General features: G+C 36.7%; 2 protein-coding genes across 2 annotated transcripts; both read right to left on the bottom strand.

Annotated features, from left to right (window-relative positions):
* Nucleotides 1–908: 908 nt before the first annotated feature.
* On the bottom strand, nucleotides 909–2,855 carry LOC108473302 (L-type lectin-domain containing receptor kinase IX.1-like). Its single transcript, XM_017774805.1, has one exon. It carries the CDS (start codon nucleotides 2,853–2,855, stop codon nucleotides 909–911), a length of 1,947 nt encoding a protein of 648 aa, XP_017630294.1.
* Nucleotides 2,856–4,938: 2,083 nt separating this feature from the next.
* Nucleotides 4,939–7,208, bottom strand: LOC108471926 (L-type lectin-domain containing receptor kinase IX.1-like). Its single transcript, XM_017773469.2, has one exon. It carries the CDS (start codon nucleotides 7,061–7,063, stop codon nucleotides 5,111–5,113), a length of 1,953 nt encoding a protein of 650 aa, XP_017628958.1. The 5' UTR covers nucleotides 7,064–7,208; the 3' UTR covers nucleotides 4,939–5,110.
* Nucleotides 7,209–21,316: the final 14,108 nt, after the last annotated feature.

Raw genomic sequence — 21,316 nt, 5'->3', positions numbered from 1 at the left:
TGACAAGTTTTAGGCTTTTAATTTGTAGGCTTAATTTTTATTATATATGAGTCCAATATTGTATTTATTAAGTTTTATTATTTAGTTTTGAATCTTTTAAGTATTTTAAGTTGTTTAGGAGTTTTATGTTTGTTGGTAAAATAAGAAAGTATAGTTTAAAACTACTCATTATTTAGATTAATTAGAGTAAAGGCTTTTTTTTTTTTTTGAACAAAAATTAGAGTAAAGGCTTGTTCATTGTTATTAGGGACACAATTGTTTTCATTAATAAAGTTTTTAACTTTGGGGTTTAATTTTTTTTGTGCAAGATTTATTTCGATTTTTCTTCAAGGAGTCATGGAAATTAATTTTTCATCCTTCAATTTGTAAAGAATTATTTCTTAGATGATTGATTAGAACATTTAATTGAGTTTGTTGAGATGTGATGGATAAATATATAAGGGTTCAATTAGACACTTCTATATTTATCCATCATATCCATCAATTACTATTCGATCTTCCATTTTATTTTATTTTTCTAATTTTCGTTGATTTAATTATTATTTTTAATTTATTTTTGTTCATAAGTTTCTTATTTTAGTTATTTTTGTTTTGGTTGTTTTTCTAAATAAAATTGTCTTTTCAGGTAATTCAAAACACAGCTATACGAGAAACCTTTCCTGGTCATTACTAATCATGCATCTAGCAAGATTGTGGCTTGATTCTTATTATTCCACTAAATTTAACGCATCATTAAAAGTAATTTTGAATATTATTATTCTGAGAACTGATTCTGGTTTTTTTTTTTTTTTTTGCATAAACGGAAAATAATCCTAACTCAAAACATATTATTCGACACAATCATATATGTTTTCAAATTGAACAAAAGATGCACGATCCATTGTCCTCAAACTCGGATGTGAACTGGCTCAGCGGCCAATTTGAAGGCTTGATGTGGTTATGGAAGGCTCACTAGAACTGACAGATGCAGTGGGAACATAAACAGGAGTTGGCATTATCCTTGGAAGTTCTGGCAGATCGGTCTCAAAATTCAGGACTTGAATAGCTTGCCTTATTGAAGGCCTCAGACTACTGTCAGGGTGCGCACACCATAATCCAACTATCATCAGACAATCCACCTGGTCCCTGTCAAACTCTGTATTAAGTCTCTCATCAATTGCCGACAGATGCTCTCCGATTTCATACAGATGCCAAATCCAGTGAACCAAACTCGTTTCAGAACCTTGTTTTAAAGGATTAATTGCCTTTCGGCCAGTGGCAATTTCTAACACAACCACTCCAAAGCTAAATACATCAGATTCTTTACTAGCTCTACCTGTGCTTATGTATTCAGGTGCCATGTAACCTAATGTTCCAACCAACCTGGTTGTTTGCCAGCCTAGGTCATGGTCCATAAGCCGAGCCAACCCGAAGTCCCCGAGCTTGACATTAAAGCTTAAATCCAGCATTACATTGCTTGATTTTATATCACGGTGCACCACGCATTGCTCCCACTCTTCATGGAGATAGAGCATTGCAGAGGCCAAACCCTGAGCAATTTTGTACCTTGAAGTCCAAGTAAGAAGCGTTTTCTTGTCAAAGAGATGAGAATCAAGGCTACCGTTCGGCATGAACTCGTACACGAGTAGAAATTCACCTTTATCATGGCACCAACCCACAAGTTGAACAAGATACCGATGCCTTAACTGGCTAATGATCTTCACCTCGGTTATGTACTCCCTTTTTCCTTGCCTGGAACCTCTTGATATCTTCTTGACAGCAACCGCCATATCTAAATCTGCTAAGTAACCCCTGTAAACAGCACCGAACCCACCTTCACCCAACTTCCTCTCATTGGAGAAGTTGTTGGTTGCTGAAACAAGTTCTTCAAATGTGAACCTTCTTGGTCCGGCTCCTCTTTCGAAGTCATCAGTAATTGATGCTACTTTCAATGCCACTCTTCTATTCCTTTCCAGTATCTGTTTCCTTCTCCACAAAATTATAAATGATATCAGGATTCCAGCTAGCAAGACAGCCGCTGAAACCGAAGTGGCAATTATAATTCTAGTCTTTTTCGCATTCTTTCCACTTGTCTCTTTTATATCCAAACTTGAACTGAATTCCCATGAATGCAGTGTGTGTCGTTCTGAATACATACCTGTAGCAGCTGAAAAACCAACCATAACCCACTCTGGCAAAACCTCCATCAGATTAATTTGATAAGAGAGACTAGAGTTCTCTTTCGGATTGTTGGTCTTTTTGTAGCTCCAGGACATACTCAAATTCTTAGAGGTGGCATTGTAAGTAATCAGTACATCTGCAGGATCTCCACTGTGAAAGCTAGCATTCCAAGGTGTATAGACAGCTGAAGCAATGGAGTTCTTGTTTATCCCCACATGCTGAACTGGAGGATCCCATTCAGGGTTTGGAAAAGTATCAAATTCAACAAGAACTATTTGGTTCGTAGATGAATCAGAGGTTGTAGTATTAAACAGGCCTAAAAAGCCACCAGCTGAGTTTGGTGGGATTTGAGATCCAGCAGGAGCAAGGAAGAATGCAACCCCATGGCCAGAATTTGATGAACCCTGGGTGTCAATGGTGACTGTGAAACGGGAGGTGAAGTCGGACATCTTCCCAGTGTTAGAGTCCCAAAGCCTCACCCTCTCACCATATGTGGCCCAACCAACACGACAAAGATAATTGAGCTTGTTAAATTCAATCTCTCCAACTGAAGCTGTTGCATCTCCCTGATAGAAAATGTCATTTGCATTAGGGTCGAACCGAGGAATGTGAAAGTTGATTGAACTGGCTAAAGGAACAAGCAAGAGCCAATAAAGAAAGGGTAAAACAAGTATGTTATAAAAGGATCTCGGCATGTTAGTATGTCGAGGGCATTCAACAGTGCTACTCCTGAAACTGGCAAGCTTGTCTATCAATGATAATTATAGGATTACCTTACATCTTGATTCTCAAGGCTCGGGTCAACTACATAACTTATAGCAGACAAGGATAATCATTTCCCAGAAAAATATAATAAAAAAAAGTTGCACGTTTTCCGCCGGCAAAGAAGAGTCAACCTTAAATTGAAGTAAAAACGCCAACGACCAGTTAGTGAGTTTAGTCTGCAACAAGCCATGTTTAAGTTGGAATCTATATAATAAAAGTGAGCTTCTATATATAAACTATATCGACTTAAACATTCTGATTTGAGTCTCTTTTTCTAAGACAATTGAGGAGTAGAAGAAAAATATATGGTCAATCTTAGGTAGCTGGCATCTGAATTGAAGACGAAATTCTTACATTGTTTTTTAATGAGATTGAACTCAATGAGTGTCAATTAAAGACTTGGAACATAAATTTTTTATCATTATACTTCTTGTTCAATTGACTTTTTTTTTTTTCTAATTAAGAAAAAAAAAAGGGACTTCCCAACTAAGCATCAGATTGGATAATTGAATACTTATTAGAGGTTACGATTTCAAGTTGATAAACTAAGACAATATTCAGGTTTAGATTAATGTTATTCCTAGTTTAAACATGAAATCTCTATCTTCATAATTGTTTGAAGAATTATTTTAAATAAAGTCAAAACAGCAATGATTCAGGTTCACCACTAAATCATTAGAATAGTCCCAACTCTTCACCATAATGAAACTTGTCCCTCTCTCCCCAGTCTTTAAAGAAATTCAAAAATAATTTGCAAATGAAACACCAGGACAGAACAGTTTCAATGGAATCTATAATCTGTCGATGTATTGCACAAATAAAAGACATCTGAAAGTATCTTCCTTTTGGCCAATTATAAAGATCAATCAGTTGACTTTCATTACATGGAGAATCCTAGTAATAATATATTGGTCTTGGTACACCTAACCCTCCAGTTCAAATTGCCTATGTTTCAATCTTGCTGCCATACCTTCATTGCGTAATTTAAAAAAAGTAGAACCAAAAATTTCTTAAGCTTCAATTTTACGTGGGAGTGGTTCAAAACTAGGCAACAAGTCAACTACAGGGAACCATCTTAGAAGGCATGATTATAAAAGCTTACTCGACCTGGAAATTAAAATATCTCCTTTCAATATCGAGTCATCAATTCATTAATAACAATATAAAAAGGGAAATCGAGTCATCCGTATATTTTTATTTCCCAAGGTATTTTAAAGTCAAAAGTCTCGTGCTTATGACAAACAAGGATATATATATTTTTAACATAATTTTATACCAACATAAAAAGTTATTATAAAAGTATCTGTCAATAATTTATGTGTTAAATAAAATAATATAAACTTATTATATATGTCCAAAAGGATAATAACCTTAAACCAAGATAAGAGTAGGGCATTGAAACCAAAGTTTTCTTCCCGTCTTTGCTGCCAAGGAAACACTTTTTTTAAGGTTCAATTTCCTGTATAATATAAATTTCATTTCTAGGTTTGACTTTAATCATAATTTTATAAGGGTAAGACAGCTACTTTGTAATATTTTAGTAATATTGATGAATATATTAATTTTTGTAAGTGTAACTTTCCCTTGATAAGCAAGGCAAGAGAAAGGTTAATTTGAAGAATAAACCCAACTTATTTGTCATATTTTGATTCAACTCAGGTATATGTATGCAAATTAGAAGTTAGAATTGAGTGGATCTAGTTGATTTTGGATCACATTAATAGATTAATTTAACACGAATTTATAATTTTCAATTTTTTCAGTTTCAGATCATTTTTATTTTGAGTCGATCAAGTTTGACAGTTGAATTTTTCAGGTTTGATCATCTCGAGTCGTTTCAAGTTATTTTTTATGCTCATTTCAAGTTTTTTTTTATATAATTTCGGGTTCAAATCAAATCGTGTTTGAGTCATTTCAGGCTGTCTAAATGGTGATCAACTTTTTTTCATTTTCTTGCCTTAGAACTCAATATATGAACCAAAATTTATCTGTGACCAGCAAAGACATTCAAGACAAACATGTTAATCTATCTTTATTACAGAACGAAAAGGGTTAAGCTACAGTCGGATGGAACTAAATTCTTCTCAGTAACTATACAAGTGTTTATACATCAACATGAAATGTCAAAACTAAAAAGAAAAGGAAAATGAAACTAGAAGCACATCCAGATGAAGGCAAATCATGTTTAACGCCCCAAATTCATGCTTGAATATGTTACTGAAGGCTCGGAGGAGGAGGAGACTGATGGTAAAGATACTTGATATGTAGGAACAGGCATCTTGACTGGAAGATTTGGCAACGGTGACTCCAAATAAAGAACTTGAATTGCTTGCCTGATTGATGGCCTTGAATTACAGTCTGGGTGAGCACACCACAGTCCAACAATCATCAAAGACTCCACTTGTTTCTCATCAAATTCCTTGCCCAACTTGTCGTCAACAGCCAAAATTAGCTCTCCTGTCCCATAAAGACCCCAAATCCACTCAACCAATCCCATGTCAGATTTTCTTCCAGGATCAACAGATTTCCTTCCAGTTGCAATTTCTAAAAGGACTACCCCAAAGCTATAAACATCTGACTCCTTACTAGCCCTACCTGTGCTTATGTACTCTGGAGCCAAGTAGCCTAAAGTTCCAGCCAATCCAGTTGTTTTAGGACCTAGCTCATGGTCCATTAGTTTAGCCAATCCGAAGTCACCAAGCTTGACATTGAAACTAGAATCAAGCATTACATTGCTTGATTTAATGTCTCGATGCACCACACACTGCTCCCACTCTTCATGAAGATACAGAAGTGCAGATGCCAATCCAAGCGATATTCTGTACCTCGCAGACCATTTCAGTGGACTTCTCCTACCAAAGAGGTGGGAATCAAGGCTGCCATTTGGCATGAATTCATAGACAAGTATGAAATCATTTTTATCATGGCACCAACCAATTAGTTGCACCAGATTCCTGTGTCTCAATTGGCTAATCACCTTCACTTCAGTTACATACTCTTTTCTCCCTTGTTTGGACCCACTTGAAATCCTTTTAACAGCAACCTCCACATCCAGATCATTCAGGTAACCCCTATAAACTGCACCAAAGCCTCCCTCACCCAACTTTCTTTGCTCCGAGAAGTTATTCGTAGCTGAGGCAAGATCAGTATAAGAAAACCTTCTTGGTCCAGCTCCTCGTTCAAGATCATCATTCATTGATGTCAAGTTTGTTCTTTCTGATGTTCTTTTCGCATGCTTCTTCCTCCTCCAAATTATAAAAGCTATAATTGTCCCAGATATCAGAACACCCACAGGAACTACAATACTAACAACTATTCTAACATTTCTTGCTTTGTTGCCGCTTGTATCCTCTGCCACAGTTAAACTTGAATCGAATTCCCAATATTGGAGTATATGCCTCTCTACGTACTGACCTGTAGCAGCAGAAAATCCGACCATGACCCACTCTGGTAAAACCGTCATCAGATCGATTTGATATGAAAGACTAGAATTCTCTCGAGGATTATTGGTCTTTTGATAGCTCCAAGAGACACTTAAGTTCTTAGTAGTAGCGTTGTAGTTAATGACTACATCTGCCGTATCTCCACTATGAAAGCTAGCATTCCATCTGGTATAATTTGCTGAAGAAATTGAGTTTTCGTTTATCCCAACATGACTACCAATACCAGTTGGATCCCATTCAGGATTTTCAAACGTGTCGAACTCAACGAGAACGATTTGGTTCTGAGATGAATCGCTGGTTGTTGTATTAAATAATCCCAAAAAGCCACCAGCTGAATTTGGTGGGATTTGAGAGCCAACAGGAGCGAGAAAGAAGACAAGTCCATGACCATAATCTGAACCTTGAATAGATATGTAAAAGGAGAAGCGCGTACTGAAGTCGGTGAGCCTTCCTGTGCTTGAGTCCCAAATTGGCACCTTCTCAGCATATGTTGCCCATCCAACTCGGTTTATATAATTGATCAGGTTAAACTCAATGGCTCCAACGGAAGGTTTTGCATCACCTTGATAGAGAATGTTGTTTGCATTTGAATCAAAGCGAGATATCTGGAAATTTAGTGAATTGACAAAGGGGAGAGTGAAAAGAAATGGAATCAGAAGCGATGATTGAAGCAAGTCGATGAACCCAATCGCCATGGAAATAGAGAAGCAAGGAGATATTGCAGTCAGACAGCATATAAAAGAGAAGTTGAACCAATAGAATCCGCAAATGAAGTAAATAAAAAATAGTGAACTTGATGCTGAAGTTTTCAATGACCAGCTTTATATTATGCATGAAGGAAGCTTCAATAGAGATTTTCCTGAATCATAAATATATATAGAAAAGTTGAATTTGTGAACCTATTAGAATGGCATATAAGTAAACCTATTAGAATATATATCTCTCTTCCAAAGGAAAAGTTGAATTTAAGGAAAACTGTGTCTTACAAAATCATAGTCATTTTTTGACTGAGGATTTTATTCAGCAACAAAATTTTCTAATAATCTTCCTCCATTAAATAAAACAAAAATTTATGAGATTAACAAGGATACTTTGGTGATGAAATCTCAGTTGATGATATAAGGATATGTTGTGTGAAAAAATGTATAAGGACATTTACTGACTCAGGGATGAAGAGATCACCATTTTTAATAGCCTTCCACCTCTTCCCCATTACTGCTGCAATCCTGAAACAAGCGGCGATTCCATGGCTTTTGTTTAGAAGTAACTCAAATTTTTTGATTAATTACGAAAATGGCCCTACTTAAAAATAAAAATTTTATATGATTTTTTAAGTTTATTGTTCTTTAAAAAAATAAAAAAAAATGAGATCCTTATATTTTTAAGGGTTATTTATATTTAATTTTAAAAGAGGATAAAGCTAACATGTAAATAGACTAAAAATTTGAAAATCATTTAATTTGGAGCCGTTATTATCTCATGTTGCATCTTTTTTCAGTTAATCTAAAAGGGGTAATTGATGGCGTAGTGGTGACATCATTGGAATGGCAGCACCAATGTGCACTATAGTAAATTAATCATTTTTATAGAAAATTTTTTACTTGGGTAATTTATGTAATTAATCAATTCTTTTACGTCAGTTTCGAAAAAAAATTGTACAAGCTCAATTTAACTCGAAGCCAATAGGTAGAGCCTAAACCCAAACAATCCAAACTAAACCTAATCTCAAACCAGACCCAAACTAAGCAAATCAGCCTAATATTAAATCTACTACAGACCTAATAAAAGCCAACCAAACCTGAAACCCAACAATGCAGCCCAAAATAAAAAAAAATAACTAAACCCTAGGTGCGCCGCACCTAGGGTCTTCGATCACCGCCATCAGCTCTTGCCCTCTGCCATTCTCGACGCCACTACAAAGATCACAAGACGGCCTGCTTACACAAAAAAGCGAATAATCATTTTAGTTAAAGCAAGTTGTAAATGGCTATAAAATCATATGAACCCAATGTATTTTGATTTTCTATTCGGACATTTTTTGAATACAACAAAAAAAAATTCATATATACAAACAATAAGAAAACCACAAGCAGATGAAGAAGGAAAAAAACAAAGTTCAAAGCGTGCTAAGGCTTTTTTAATTTTTATTTTTTCTCTTTATTTTCCTTTCTTTCGAAACTGTTTATGTACATACATATTTTTTTATTTTCCTTTTTTTTTTCAAAACTATTTATATATATATGAAGAGTTTAAAAAAAAATTACCTTCTGGCCGACGTATACGGCGGCACTGGCGCTAGCAACCAGTGGTCGACGCGGCGGCGACTGATCGAAGCTCTCGCCGGACAAGGGGGCTTTTTAGAGAAAATAAAAAGGGGGGAGGGAAGTTTTTTTTTTAAAAAAAAACAGGCTGAAAATGATTTTTTTTTCTAAATTTTTGCCTTAAATAGGCCTCTAAAACGACGTCGTTTTGGGCAGGTTTCTCAGGCACCAAAATGACGTCATTTTGCCCTTACCCGACCCGACCCGATCCGATCCACTCCAAGCTAGGATCCACGTGTTTTTAATCAGAAGGGCTAATTGCACCTTCAGCCCTTCTGCTTTTTTAATGTTTTTTCCAATTAAGTTTCTTTCATTTTTAATTCTTGCCCTATAATTTACTTTGATTTATATATTGGTCCACCTTTAAGCTGCGTGTTTTGGAGGGTGGGGATTATTTCCCATTTTGGTCCGTCCTTGTTATTTGCGCGTTCAGATTGGTTCTTTTCCTTTTATTTATTTCTGATTTTCCCAAAATTTTGTTTTAAAATTCAAATTAGTCCTTTTTGTTATTTTTTCATTTTATTATTAAATTAATTAATTTAGCATTATTATTACTATTAGTATTATATTTCTTTCTTTGTATTTATTTACCTATTATTATTTTTAAATTCATTTATTTTATTTTACTCATTTTATTATTTATTTATATCGTTTTATATAATTTCAAACTTCTAGTATTTGTATTATTTATATTAATATTATTATCATTATCATTATTATTATTTTTAATATATTTTACATATTATTTATTTATTTATTGGTTTACTTTTAGGTTCTATTTTTTATATTTTTTCTTTTTTATTATTTTTATTTAGTTTTTACCTATTATTTTTCTTTATATTTATATAGCTTATTTCTTTATTTTATTTTATTTTTTCCTTATTATTGCCATTCACATTTCACATTTATTATTATTCATTATGCATGTTAGTACCGTGATTTATTTCTCTCATTTTACTACAAAATCGTGCTACATTTTACCCAACACATTAAAAATGTTGTTTTAAACAAGTAATATTTCGTATTTTGGAATTCGAAAAGTCATTCCCTAACTTACGGGGTTTTTATTTTCTCGATGAATCCAAATAAACAAACATTTTTAAAGCACGAATTTTAAATATTCTCGGGAATTAAAAAAAGATTGTGTTCTAACTTACAGAATATGGTTTCTTTCTAAAAGCAAGATAATCAAATTTCTTTTAAAATAAATAATTTTCGGTGTTTATTCTCATTTTAGGGATTTAAGATATTGTGCCTAACTTACGAGACATAATTCTTTTCCTCAATTAACATGGAATATGCCCTTTTCTCAAAAAAAATTCAATTAAATAATATTTTAACAAAGGATCGTATTTTTAATCTTTTCAAATTCTCAATTCTCGACACTAAGACATTAATTAGTCAACTAGGTACCAATTTTGGGCGTTACGAGGGTGCTAATCCTTCCTCGTACGTACCCGACTCCCGGACCCATTTTTCTGAATTTCGTAGACCAAAATCATCGTTTTAATAAATCAAACTTCTTATTAAAATGATCAAATTGTGAGGTGATCCGATTACACCTCGTGAAAAATGATTGGTGACGACTTCCATTTTTCATTTTTGTTTTCAAAATAAAAAGTCGACCCCTTTTTTCAAAAAAAAAAAGGTTTTGACAGCTTGGCGACTCCGCTGGGAACCCAAAAATAAGTGATTCAAGCCATGAATTGATTACTTTTTGTCTCTTTGTCGAAAATTGAAAACTTGGTTTAAATTTACGATCCTTTCGTTGCATTTCATATGTCTTTGTTGCGATCTTTATTATTATTTACAATTGTTTTACTAGATATATTTTCTGCACATTGCATTGCATAATCGGTCGATTTTACCCTTTTAAGTGGGAGTGAGAAGCTATTCCTTCATGAGGTCTTCACCTCCGTATAGGACAATGGATCACTTTCGGAATACATCCGTACCTATGGCTTCATGAGATTTTCATCTCCGTATAGCCATAGGGAAATGTATTCCCCTGAACTGAACTAGGTCTATATGAGCCTATAATGGGTGAGGATCGAGGAATCTGCTAGTTCAAGTACCTTTACTTTAGAACCGAACCCCATATAGCGAGCCTTAAGAGCCCACCTTAGGTAGAGCCATACCAAACCCTAGTGGTTACCCGAGGAGGTGCTTTACTTATTATTCTTCGCTTGCTTTAAATTGTGTATGAAGTAATGACTTGTTTTGTTTTACTTTTATTGTAATTGCATAGCATTTTCATCACAAAAAAGGTGTTGATTCACATTCAGTTTCTAAATAGATAACTTGTCATGGAAAAGGGGTTTCTTGATAAAGTAGAGGATAATGCGATCGCCCGGATATGGGCCGAGACAACACAGCAAGAGAAAGGTGATAGTCTTACAGAGGGGTAAGTGTCAGAGTTATGGGATTTCACTCGTATCAGCGTAACCCAAAATAATCTTCAAGAGATGAAAGAAGTACGGGATCAATGGGATGACGAGATCAAGCAACTATTTTACTGTAATTATGATTATCTGCCCTATATATTCGATGTCAAAGTGGACAAGCACTTATTTCGAGCTCTTACCTAGTATTGGAACCCTGCTTATAGTTGTTTTACTTTTGGAAAGGTGGATTTGGTAGCTACTGTGGAAGAGTACACGGCCTTGCTCCGTTGCCCGAAGATTCAAGTTGACAAGGCTTATTCTAGAGCTGCCAATATTACAACATTCTTAGGAAAGCTAATGAACATCATGGGAATGAGCGAATAGTGGATTGCAGCCCGAATCAAGCAGAAAGGTGATAGTAAGTGCCTTCCTTGGAGAAATTTGAGAGATTTGACCCTCGCACATCCTGATGTGAAGAAAAGGGTTGATATTTTCGCTTTAAGCATTTACGGATTAGTTATCTTCCCTAAGGCTTTGTGGCATATAGACGAGGCAGCCTTCGATTTATTTGACCGACTTGATTAAAGTCACACCCGTTCCCACAATTTTAGCTTAAACTTTCAAATCCTTGAATGCATGCTGAAGAGCAGGTGAAGGGAGATTCATTGGATGCACACAACTCTTACTAGTGTGGTTCTGCAACCATTTTTGGAAAGTGGAAAAGGTCCCATATTGAATCTTCTCCAAAGACTATTCTCAGCTGAAAGAGTTAGTGGCTACGCCAAGACGAGATGATATTACGGAAGAGAAATGGATGATGATTCTCTAAAATCTGCAAGAATAAGACATCGAATAGAGAGCCCCTTATATGGTTTCTGAAGAGATTCTATATCGGTGTGGTGATTTTGATTGGGTTCCCCTGCTTGGAATATGGGGGCTGTCGGGTTTGCCCCTTTGCTTGCGTTAAGGCAGTACAAATCAAGACAGTTTACGCCAGCAACACAAGGGTTAGCTCAGTGTGAGTTTGTATACAAGGGAGATAATTACAAAAAAAAAGTTCGTGAAATATCAAACGCCGGGAGCTGAACTCACAGAATGAAAAAGTTTGTAGCCAACCCGATGACTACCCCTGAGTATGACCGGTGGTGAGGTTAGAGAATCAAAAACAACATCCCTACGTCAGACCAAGAAAACACCCGATCAATGGAAGAACACTTGTAGGTGGTCCCATCTAAACTAGAGATCATCAAACAGGATTTTGAGAGAAAGAATTTGGAGCGAGAAAAAAGAATAAAGCAATTGAAGGAGGAGAAAATACAGCTGAGATTGGATGTCGATGTCCAGAAACTAGAAGCCAAGAAGCTGAGAAAGGGAAAGAGTAAGGCTGAAGAGGATTTGGACAATTTGAAAACAGACTAGAAAAAGCTACGGAGGTCAATGAGAACCGCTGGTCTGGGAAAAACGTCATAGAAATGGCGGCAAAAAATTAAAGAGGAAAAGAGTAGAGCCAATCAATGACAAAGGAAATTCCGAGATGCTCAAGCACGAGAATACATTCTACAAAAGAGTTTGGTAGAAAGTCAAAATGAGAAGGTAGGGTTAAAAACTCAGGTGTCAGAGTTAGAAAGATCCCTACATCAGTATCATAGTCATAACTCTGTAATTGAGTTGAAGGCTAGTCAAAACAAAATTGAAGAGCTAAAAGGAAAGATAGAAGAACTCGAAATCGCGCTACAAAACCATGAACTTTGAGTTGAACTCTTGGAAGCAAATAATGAGCAGTGGCAAGAGTAGCTTCATCAATCTCATGATCAAGTCAGGGATAAGGATTATGTCATGAGTGCAGCTTTGGCTCAAGTACGAGAGGTGGCTGATCATTTACAAACCTTAGCAGTCCAAGCTGATGTACTGAGTTTGAAATACGAGTTAGAGTCAGATCGAGGTCGAGAGTTAGCTTGGCTTCTTAGGAAGGTTAAGGCCTTAAGTATTAGGGCGATGCCTTATATTTAATCCATTTTATGTAAAGAAATTTGTTCTCTAGAAAAGTTACTCTAATGAAATTGAATCAAAATCAATGTCTTTTTTACATACATTTCATGCATTATCATTACATTGCATCATGTGCATTAAATCTCACAAAGAGATCCTAAAATCATGGCAGTTACCCTGGAATACTGTTACGGTACATGAGGAAAAACTAAAGCAATAGACTAAATGTTGGAAAGATTAGAGCAAATGCAAAAATGCAAATATATATGCAAGAATAATTGGCCAAAATTCAACAAAACATGAGGGATCAGATGCTAGAATCCCAAAAGAATATGATGAGCTAATTAACCCAGTTGCTAACTAGAGGGCTAGAAAAAGGAAAGAGTCCTATGGTCAATTCCAGGAATGATGACGAGGACCCTACTTATCCTCTAGGATTTACCCCAACAAACACCCAAGCACAACCAAATACATATCCACAAAGGGTTTCCGTTAACATTAGGCCTCAATATCAGATCGATACCTTAGCACCAACAAGCTTCTCGACAGGATCAGGCTTCAACCTAGGAGACCATCTAGTGAATCTCGTTGTCCATGATCTTGATGATATAGAAGAAATAGAAAAAGGTGAGAGTGGAGCTCCCAAAGCAACTTGAAGACCGATGCAGATGACTAGAAGAGAAATTCAAGGCATTGGAAAGTGTTGATTACCATTGTGGAATTGATGCTAAAGACTTGAGCCTGGTTCCAGACCTAGTGCTACCGCCTAAGTTTAAGACCCAGAATTTGAGAAATATAATGGGACCAGCTGCCCCGAAGCCCACATTACGATGTTCTATCAGAGGATGACGAGATATGTTAATAATGATTAGTTGTTAATTCACAGTTTCCAAGATAGCCTGACCGGGGCAGCGGCTAAATGGTATAATCAGTTAAGCCGTGCCTAAATTAATTCATGGAAGGACCTGGTACAGGCCTTCGTGAAACAATATGGTCACATAACAGATATGGCACCCGACAGAATCACACTACAAAACATAGAGAAAAATCCAAGTGAGAGCTTCAGGCAATATCCTCAAAGGTGGAGGGAAGTTGCCACGCAAGTCCAACCACCTCTACTAGAAAAGGAAATGGCACTGCTCTTCATTAATACCCTGAAGGCTTCATTCATTAATCACATACTGGGAAGCACAACTAAGAGTTTCTCGGACATAATAATGTTCGGTGAAATAATAGAAAATGAAATAAGATATGGAAAAATAGAAGCCAGAGAAAACACCAGGAGAACTGCCCCGAAGAAGAAGGAAAATGAGGTAAATAATACGAGTACGTATGACAAGAGCTATTCAAAGTCGATTACTGTAAGTTAGCCAAGGATAGTGACTACTAGCCAGCAAGGCCCCCTAAAGTAAGAATCTAACACAAGGCAAAATAAGGAAAAACTCTAATTTACGCCCATCCCAATGATGTATAGGGAGTTGTACCAAAATTTATTTAAAGCACATGTAGTATCCCCTTTGTACCTAAAACCTATGCAACCTCCATTCCTCAAATGGTACGACGCGAAAGCCCAATGTGAATACCACACGAGAATCATGGGACACTCTATCGAGAACCAACTATACCGCTTTCAAAAAGTTAATCGAAAGACTCATCAAAATGGGCATTGTAAGATTCGATGATCCATCTGGTACAGAGAATCATTTACCCAACCATTCTGACAAAGGGGTAAACGCGATAATCGAGAATGCAGGAAAGAGAATCAAAATGAATATAGCAGAAGTGAAAACCCCACCGAGAGGGGTTTAGAAAAAAGGTAGAAAGTGGATTAATAACACAGGATTTAGGGGGGAAATCTCGAAAAGCAAGGAACTACTGCTAGTTCCATGATGAAGAGGGTCATGAGATTCAAAGATGCAGTGAACTCAAGGGCCTAGTACAAGGTCTAATGGACAATAAAGAGCTAAAATTCTTTGAGTATACCGAAGGCCCAGAAGGAGAAGATGTATGCGCCTAGAAGAGGGGTCAACAGAGAAGATCTATAAAGTCAACTACCCAGTGGTTATCATTTTACGATCAAGAAGTAATGAAACTGGAGTACAAATTGCACCAAAAGTCATAATCCAAAAACCTATAAATTTTCCCTACAAGGACAACAAGAAGGTTTCTTAGAATTATAACTGCAACATGATGATCTGAGAGAAGAGAACCCAATTAGTGCTTCAGAAGAAGGTTGAGATGTGGGTTTTTACACACGTAGTGGGAGGTGCTACTACACATCAAATGCAAAGGCTAAGCCCACAAAAGGAAAAGCCTTGGTGATTGAACAAAAGAAAGAAAAGGTAGCCAAACTTGAATCGCCGGTTAACGAGCCGGTAACTGAAGAAGAGGCTAAAGAGTTTTTGAAATTCTTAAAGAATAGCGAGTATAGTGTTGTGGAGCAACTGCATAAACAACTAGGTCGCATATCAGTTCTAGCTTTACTCTTAAGCTCGGAGGTACATCATAGCGCATTGATGAAAGTATTAAATGAAACTTATGTCGCTAATGATATCTCCGTCAACAAGCTAGACCGTCTGGTCAGTAACATAAGCGCTGATAATTTCATCTTTTTTAATGATGATAAAATACCACCTGGAGGCATAGGATTGACTAAGGCTTTGCACATCACCACCCACTGTAAGGGATATACACTGCCAGGGGTGTTAATTGATAATGGATTTGCACTGAATGTCTTGACCTTATTCATACTAAACAATTTACCAGTGAATAGCTCTCATATGAAAATGTGTCAGAATATAGTAAGAGCATTCGATGGTACCAAAAGAAAGTTGATAGGAAGGATTGAGATACCTCTTTTGATTGGTCCAAACACGTATGAAGTAGATTTCCTGGTGATGGACATCAAGCTTTCTTATAATTGCTTACTGGGGAGGCCTAAAATTCACTTAGATGGGGCAGTTCCGTCATCATTGCACCAAAAGCTAAAGTTGATAACTGAGGGTTGACTGGTAACAATAAAAGCGAGAAAAGATATTATTGCATCCGTAACCAGTGACACTCCATTTATAGGGGCAGATGATAAAGCGATAGAATGTTCTTTTCGATTGTTGAAATTTGTAAATATAACTTCATCGTTGAAGGGAATAAGATCCAAATCCCAGAATATCCAAAGCTACGAAGATGGACCTATGATTGACGGTCGGAAAGGGAGCCATGCTAGGAAAATGACTTGGGAAATATCTCTAAAAGAAAGTCAAGGTACCAATTTTGATGGATAAACGAGAACATTTTGGCTTGGGATATAAGCCAGATATGAAGCAAAAGAAGAAAGAATTGGAGAAGAAGTAGGAAAGGAGAAGAGCACGATTAAGCGGAGAAGAAGTCAAATGGGAACCGATGACTTTTCTTCATATATCTAGAACATTTGTGTTAAGAGGAATTATTCACCCTGAATGGAAGATGACAGGAAAAGAAACTGACAAAGAAATGATGGAAAATCTGAACATCAACGCCATATCTGAAGAGGGAATTTTGGAAGGAAATTTATCAGGCATTCGCCCTTATGTACCTGGAAGTGTTCTGAACAATTGGAATGCGGAAGAGATGCCTGTAGTTTTTAGAGCTAATTTAGAGTAATGTTCAAAACACGCTTGTTGGTTTAAGCCTAGGGGCAATAAGAATCTTTTTGTGAAATAGGCTTATGTCCAACATCTTTATTTCAATGAAATGCATCTTTCTGTCTTATTCCGAGTAAATATTCTTTTATTCTTTCATTTCATTCATAATCATACCATATAGACAATTATTCTTATATTCTTTTGTTCTTTGAATTTTTCTTCATCCCTATAACAGGTCTCCAAATATCAATGATATGAATGACGCTACTACAAACTCAGAATTTCCATTTGAGCGAGATATGTGTTTAGTGGAACCTCAGGGCTTTAAAGATGACAGAGACTGTGACCTATCTCCTAATTTGTTAAGGATGGTAGAACAGAAGGAGAAACAGATTCTACCTCATAAAGACTCAGTAGAGATTGTGGTCTTGGAAGAAGGAAAAGAAGTAAAAATTAGAGCTTGCATTACCGCAGAGACAAAGCGAGACCTCATTGAGTTACTCTAAGAATTCAAAGATGTTTTCGTATGGTCGTATCAAAATATGCTTGGACTAAGTATTGATGTCGTGGTATACCGGCTCCCCATAAAGGAAGAGTGCAAGCCAGTTCAACAGAAGCTTCGACTGATGAGGCCCGATGTTTTGCTAAAAATAAAAGAAGAGGTCAAGAAAAAATTCGATGCTAATTTCTTACAAGTGGTCAAATACTCAGAATGGGTAGCTAATATCATCCCTGTCCCTAAAAAACATGGGAAAGTACAAATGTGCGTAGATTAAAGGGACCAGAACAAAGCCAGCCCGAAGGATAATTTTCGATTGCCCCATATCGACACCTTAGTGGACAACACGGTAGGTTACTCATTATTCTCCTTCATGGATGGCTTTTCAGGATACAACCAGATAAAGATGCACCCTGAAGACATGGATAAGACCACATTTGTAACCATGTGGGGAACATTTTGCTATAAGGTGATGCCATTTGGACTGAAAAACACCGGAGCAACATATTAGAGAGCTATGGTAACCCTGTTCCATGATATGATGCATAAAGAAATTGAAGTTTATGTTGACGACATGATCGCCAAATCTTGAACAGAAGAGGAGCATGTGCAAGTCTTGAGAAAATTATTCTTGAGGTTGAGGAAATTCCAGCTAAAGCTCAATCAAGAAAAATGTACCTTCGGGGCCAGGTCAGGTAAACTGCTAGGATTCATAGTCAACGAAAAGGGGATTGAGATTGACCCAGATAAAGTCAAGGCTTTACAGGAGTTGCCTCTGCTGTGCACTCAAAAAAAATTTCGAGGATTCTTAGGAAGATTAAATTAAATCGTCCGGTTCATTTCACAACTAACTGAGAAATGCGACCCCATATTTTGTCTCCTTAAGAAACACAATCCAGGATTTGGGATGAGGAGTGCCAGAAGACTTTCGACAAGGTCAAACATTACCTGTCCAATGCCCCAGTGCTGACGCCACCTAGTCTAGATAAGCGACTGATACTGTATTTGGTAATATTTGAGAATTCTATGGGATGTGTGCTTAGCAAACACTATAAGTTAGGAAGGAAAGAAAGGGCGATATACTACCTCAGTAAGAAGTTCACTGAGTGTGAGATGAGATACTTACCAATTGAGAAGTTGTGTTGCATATTAATCTGGACAACTTGAAGATTGAGATAATACATGTTGTACCACAAAACTTGGCTCATCTCAAAACTAGACCCTCTAAAGTACATGATGGAGTCGACTGCTTTGAATGGAAGGATGGCCCGATGTCAAATTTTTCTTTTTGAATTTGATATAGTATATGTGAATCAGAAAGCTGTAAAAGGGAGTGCAATAGCAGATTTTCTAGCCAATAGAGCTCTAGAGGATTACGAGCCTTTGAACTTTGATTTCCCAAACGAAGATATAATGTATGTTGCCACCACTAAAGAAGACTCTCAAGAAGGCCATCCTTGGAAACTAAACTTCGACGGAGCATCAAATGCCGTGGGTAATGGAATCGGGGCAGTCCTAATATCTCTAAATAGATATCATTATCCCTTTACTCGTAAATTGGATTTTGATTGCACAAATAATATGACGAAATATGAAGCATGCATCATGGGTATCCGTGCAGCCATAGAATGCAAAATCAAAGTGCTAGAAGTATATGGGGATTCTGCGCTAGTGATCTATCAACTCAAAGGTGAATGGGAAATGAGAGATCCCAAGTTGATTGATTATCGAAAGTTGATCCTTGAATTAATTAAAGAGTTTGATGATATTACCTTCTGCTACCTTCCACGAGAAGAAAATCAGATGGCTAACGCCTTAGCATCTTTTGCTTCCATGGTCAAGGCAAACAAATAAGAAGATGTGAAACTGATTCAGATAAGTATTTATGAGGCTTCGGCTCATTATTACAACATCGAAGAAGAAGAAAAAGATGATCGCCCTGGGTACGACGACATATTGCGATGCGTGAAGAATCGTGAATACCCTGACCAGGCAACTGAGAATGACAAAAGGACACTAAGAAGATTGGCCAGTGACTATGTCTTAGATGGAGAAATCCTATATAAAAGGAGAAAGGATCAGGTGCTACTAAGATGTGTAGACGCTGTAAAGGCCAAGAAAATCTTGGAAGAAGTCCACGAGGGTGTCTGCAGAACACATGCTAATGGTTTCATAATGGCCAGGAAAATCATGAGATTCGAGTATTATTGGTCCACCATGGAAGGAAACTGTATCAATTATGCCAAAAAATGCCATAAGTGCCAAATTTAAGAAGATAAAATTCATGTACCCTCTTCGCCTCTACATGTTATAACTTCTCCATAGCCTTTTTTTATATGGGCATGGATGTTATTGGGTCGATTTCGCCAAAATCTTCAAATGGGCATCGATTTATTTTTGTGGTCATTGACTACTTCACCAAGTGGGTAGAGGCCACTTCATATGCCAATGTTACAAAGTCGGCAGTTAGCAAATTCCTGAAGAAGGAAATCATATGTCGATATGAAATGCCAGAAAGGATCATATCTGACAATGCATTGAATTTGAACAACAGCATGATATCAGAAGTATGCAGTCAGTTCAAGATCAGACACCACAACTCGTCACCATATTGCCCAAAAATGAACGGTACAATTGAGGCAGCCAATAAAAACATTAAGAAGATCGTGGGGAAAATGACTTAGACTTATAAAGATTAGCATAAGAAGTTACCATTTGCCCTCTATGCTTATCAAATGTCTGTCAGGACCTCCACTGGGGCAATGCCTTTCTCATTGGTTTATGGAATGGAAGCAGTTTTACCCATTGAAGTCGAGATTCCTTCTCTCCGGGTTTTGTCAGAAGTAAAGTTAGATGAAGCAGAATGGATCCAATCCCACTATAATCAGCTAAACTTGATTGAAGAGAAAAGGTTGAAAGCTATCTGTAATGGTCAGATGTACCAAAAGTGAATGGTGCGAGCTTACAACAAAAAGATTCGTCCCAGAGAATTCTATGAGGGGGACCTGGTATTAAAGAAGATCCTTCCCATAAAAAAGAACTTTTATAATAGACTGATTTAGACCCTAATCGGAACGTGGTTTCGGGACATTATGAGTTTTTAGTTATGCCATTCAGACTCACTAATGCACTTGCTGTTTTCATGGATTTGATGAATCGGATCTTCAGACCGTATCTGGATCGATTTTTAGTTGTGTTTATAAATTACATTTTGATCTACTCCCGTGATGAAACCAAACATATGGAGCATTTGAGACTTGTGTTACAGACTTTGCTAGAAAAATAATTGTATGCGAAGTTTAGTAAATGTGAGTTTTGCTTACAAAAAGTTAGGTTTTTGGGACATGTTGTTTTAGCATTAGGTATTCGGGTTGATCCAAGTAAGATTTTAACAATACTTGATTGGAAACCTCCAAAAAATGTTTCTAAAGTCCGAAGCTTTCTGGGAGTTGTTGGTTATTATAGATGGTTCGTGAAAGGTTTCTCTATGATTGCAGCTCCGATGACGAAGCTATTGCAGAAAGATGTTAAATTCGTGTGGTCAAAGAAGTGCCAGAAAAACTTTGATCAGTTGAAAGCCCTGTTGACCGAAGCTCCAGTACTAGTTCAACCAAAATCGAGGAAAGAATTTGTTATTTATAATGATGCATCTTTAAATGGTTTGGGCTGTATTTTAATACAGGAACGCAGAGTTCTAGCTTATGCCTCGAGATAGTTAAAGCTACATGAAAGAAACTATCCGACACATGACTTAGAATTGGTGGCTATTGTGTTTGCATTAAAAATATGGCGCAACTATTTGTTCGGTGAGAAATGTCATGTTTATTCTGATCACAAAAGCCTAAAATACTTAATGACTCTGAAAGATCTGAATTTGAGACAACGTCGATGGTTAGAATTGCTAAAAGACTATGAGCTTGTAATTGATTATCACCCGGGAAAGGCTAATGATGTTGTTGATGCTTTAAGCTGAAAATCACTATTTGCTTTGCGTGCAATGAATGTACATATGTCCATGTCTGATGATGGTTCGATAGTAGCTGAATTGAAAGCAAAACCTTTATTTATTCAACAAATTTGTGATGCCCAGAAGGTTGATAATGAGTTGATCACAAAACAAGCTCAGTGTGAGACG

Source organism: Gossypium arboreum, chromosome 11, assembly GCF_025698485.1.
Source record: "Gossypium arboreum isolate Shixiya-1 chromosome 11, ASM2569848v2, whole genome shotgun sequence".
NCBI classification, from domain to species: Eukaryota; Viridiplantae; Streptophyta; class Magnoliopsida; order Malvales; family Malvaceae; genus Gossypium; species Gossypium arboreum.
The sequence above is the reverse complement of the archived record's forward strand: the minus strand, read 5'-3'. Positions and strand labels throughout refer to the sequence as shown.

What these genes read in the sequence shown, in the direction of transcription:
- LOC108473302 (XM_017774805.1), bottom strand. Translation starts at nt 2,855, where the DNA reads ATGCCGAGATCCTTTTATAACATACTTGTTTTACCCTTTCTTTATTGG.
- LOC108471926 (XM_017773469.2), bottom strand. Translation starts at nt 7,063, where the DNA reads ATGGCGATTGGGTTCATCGACTTGCTTCAATCATCGCTTCTGATTCCA.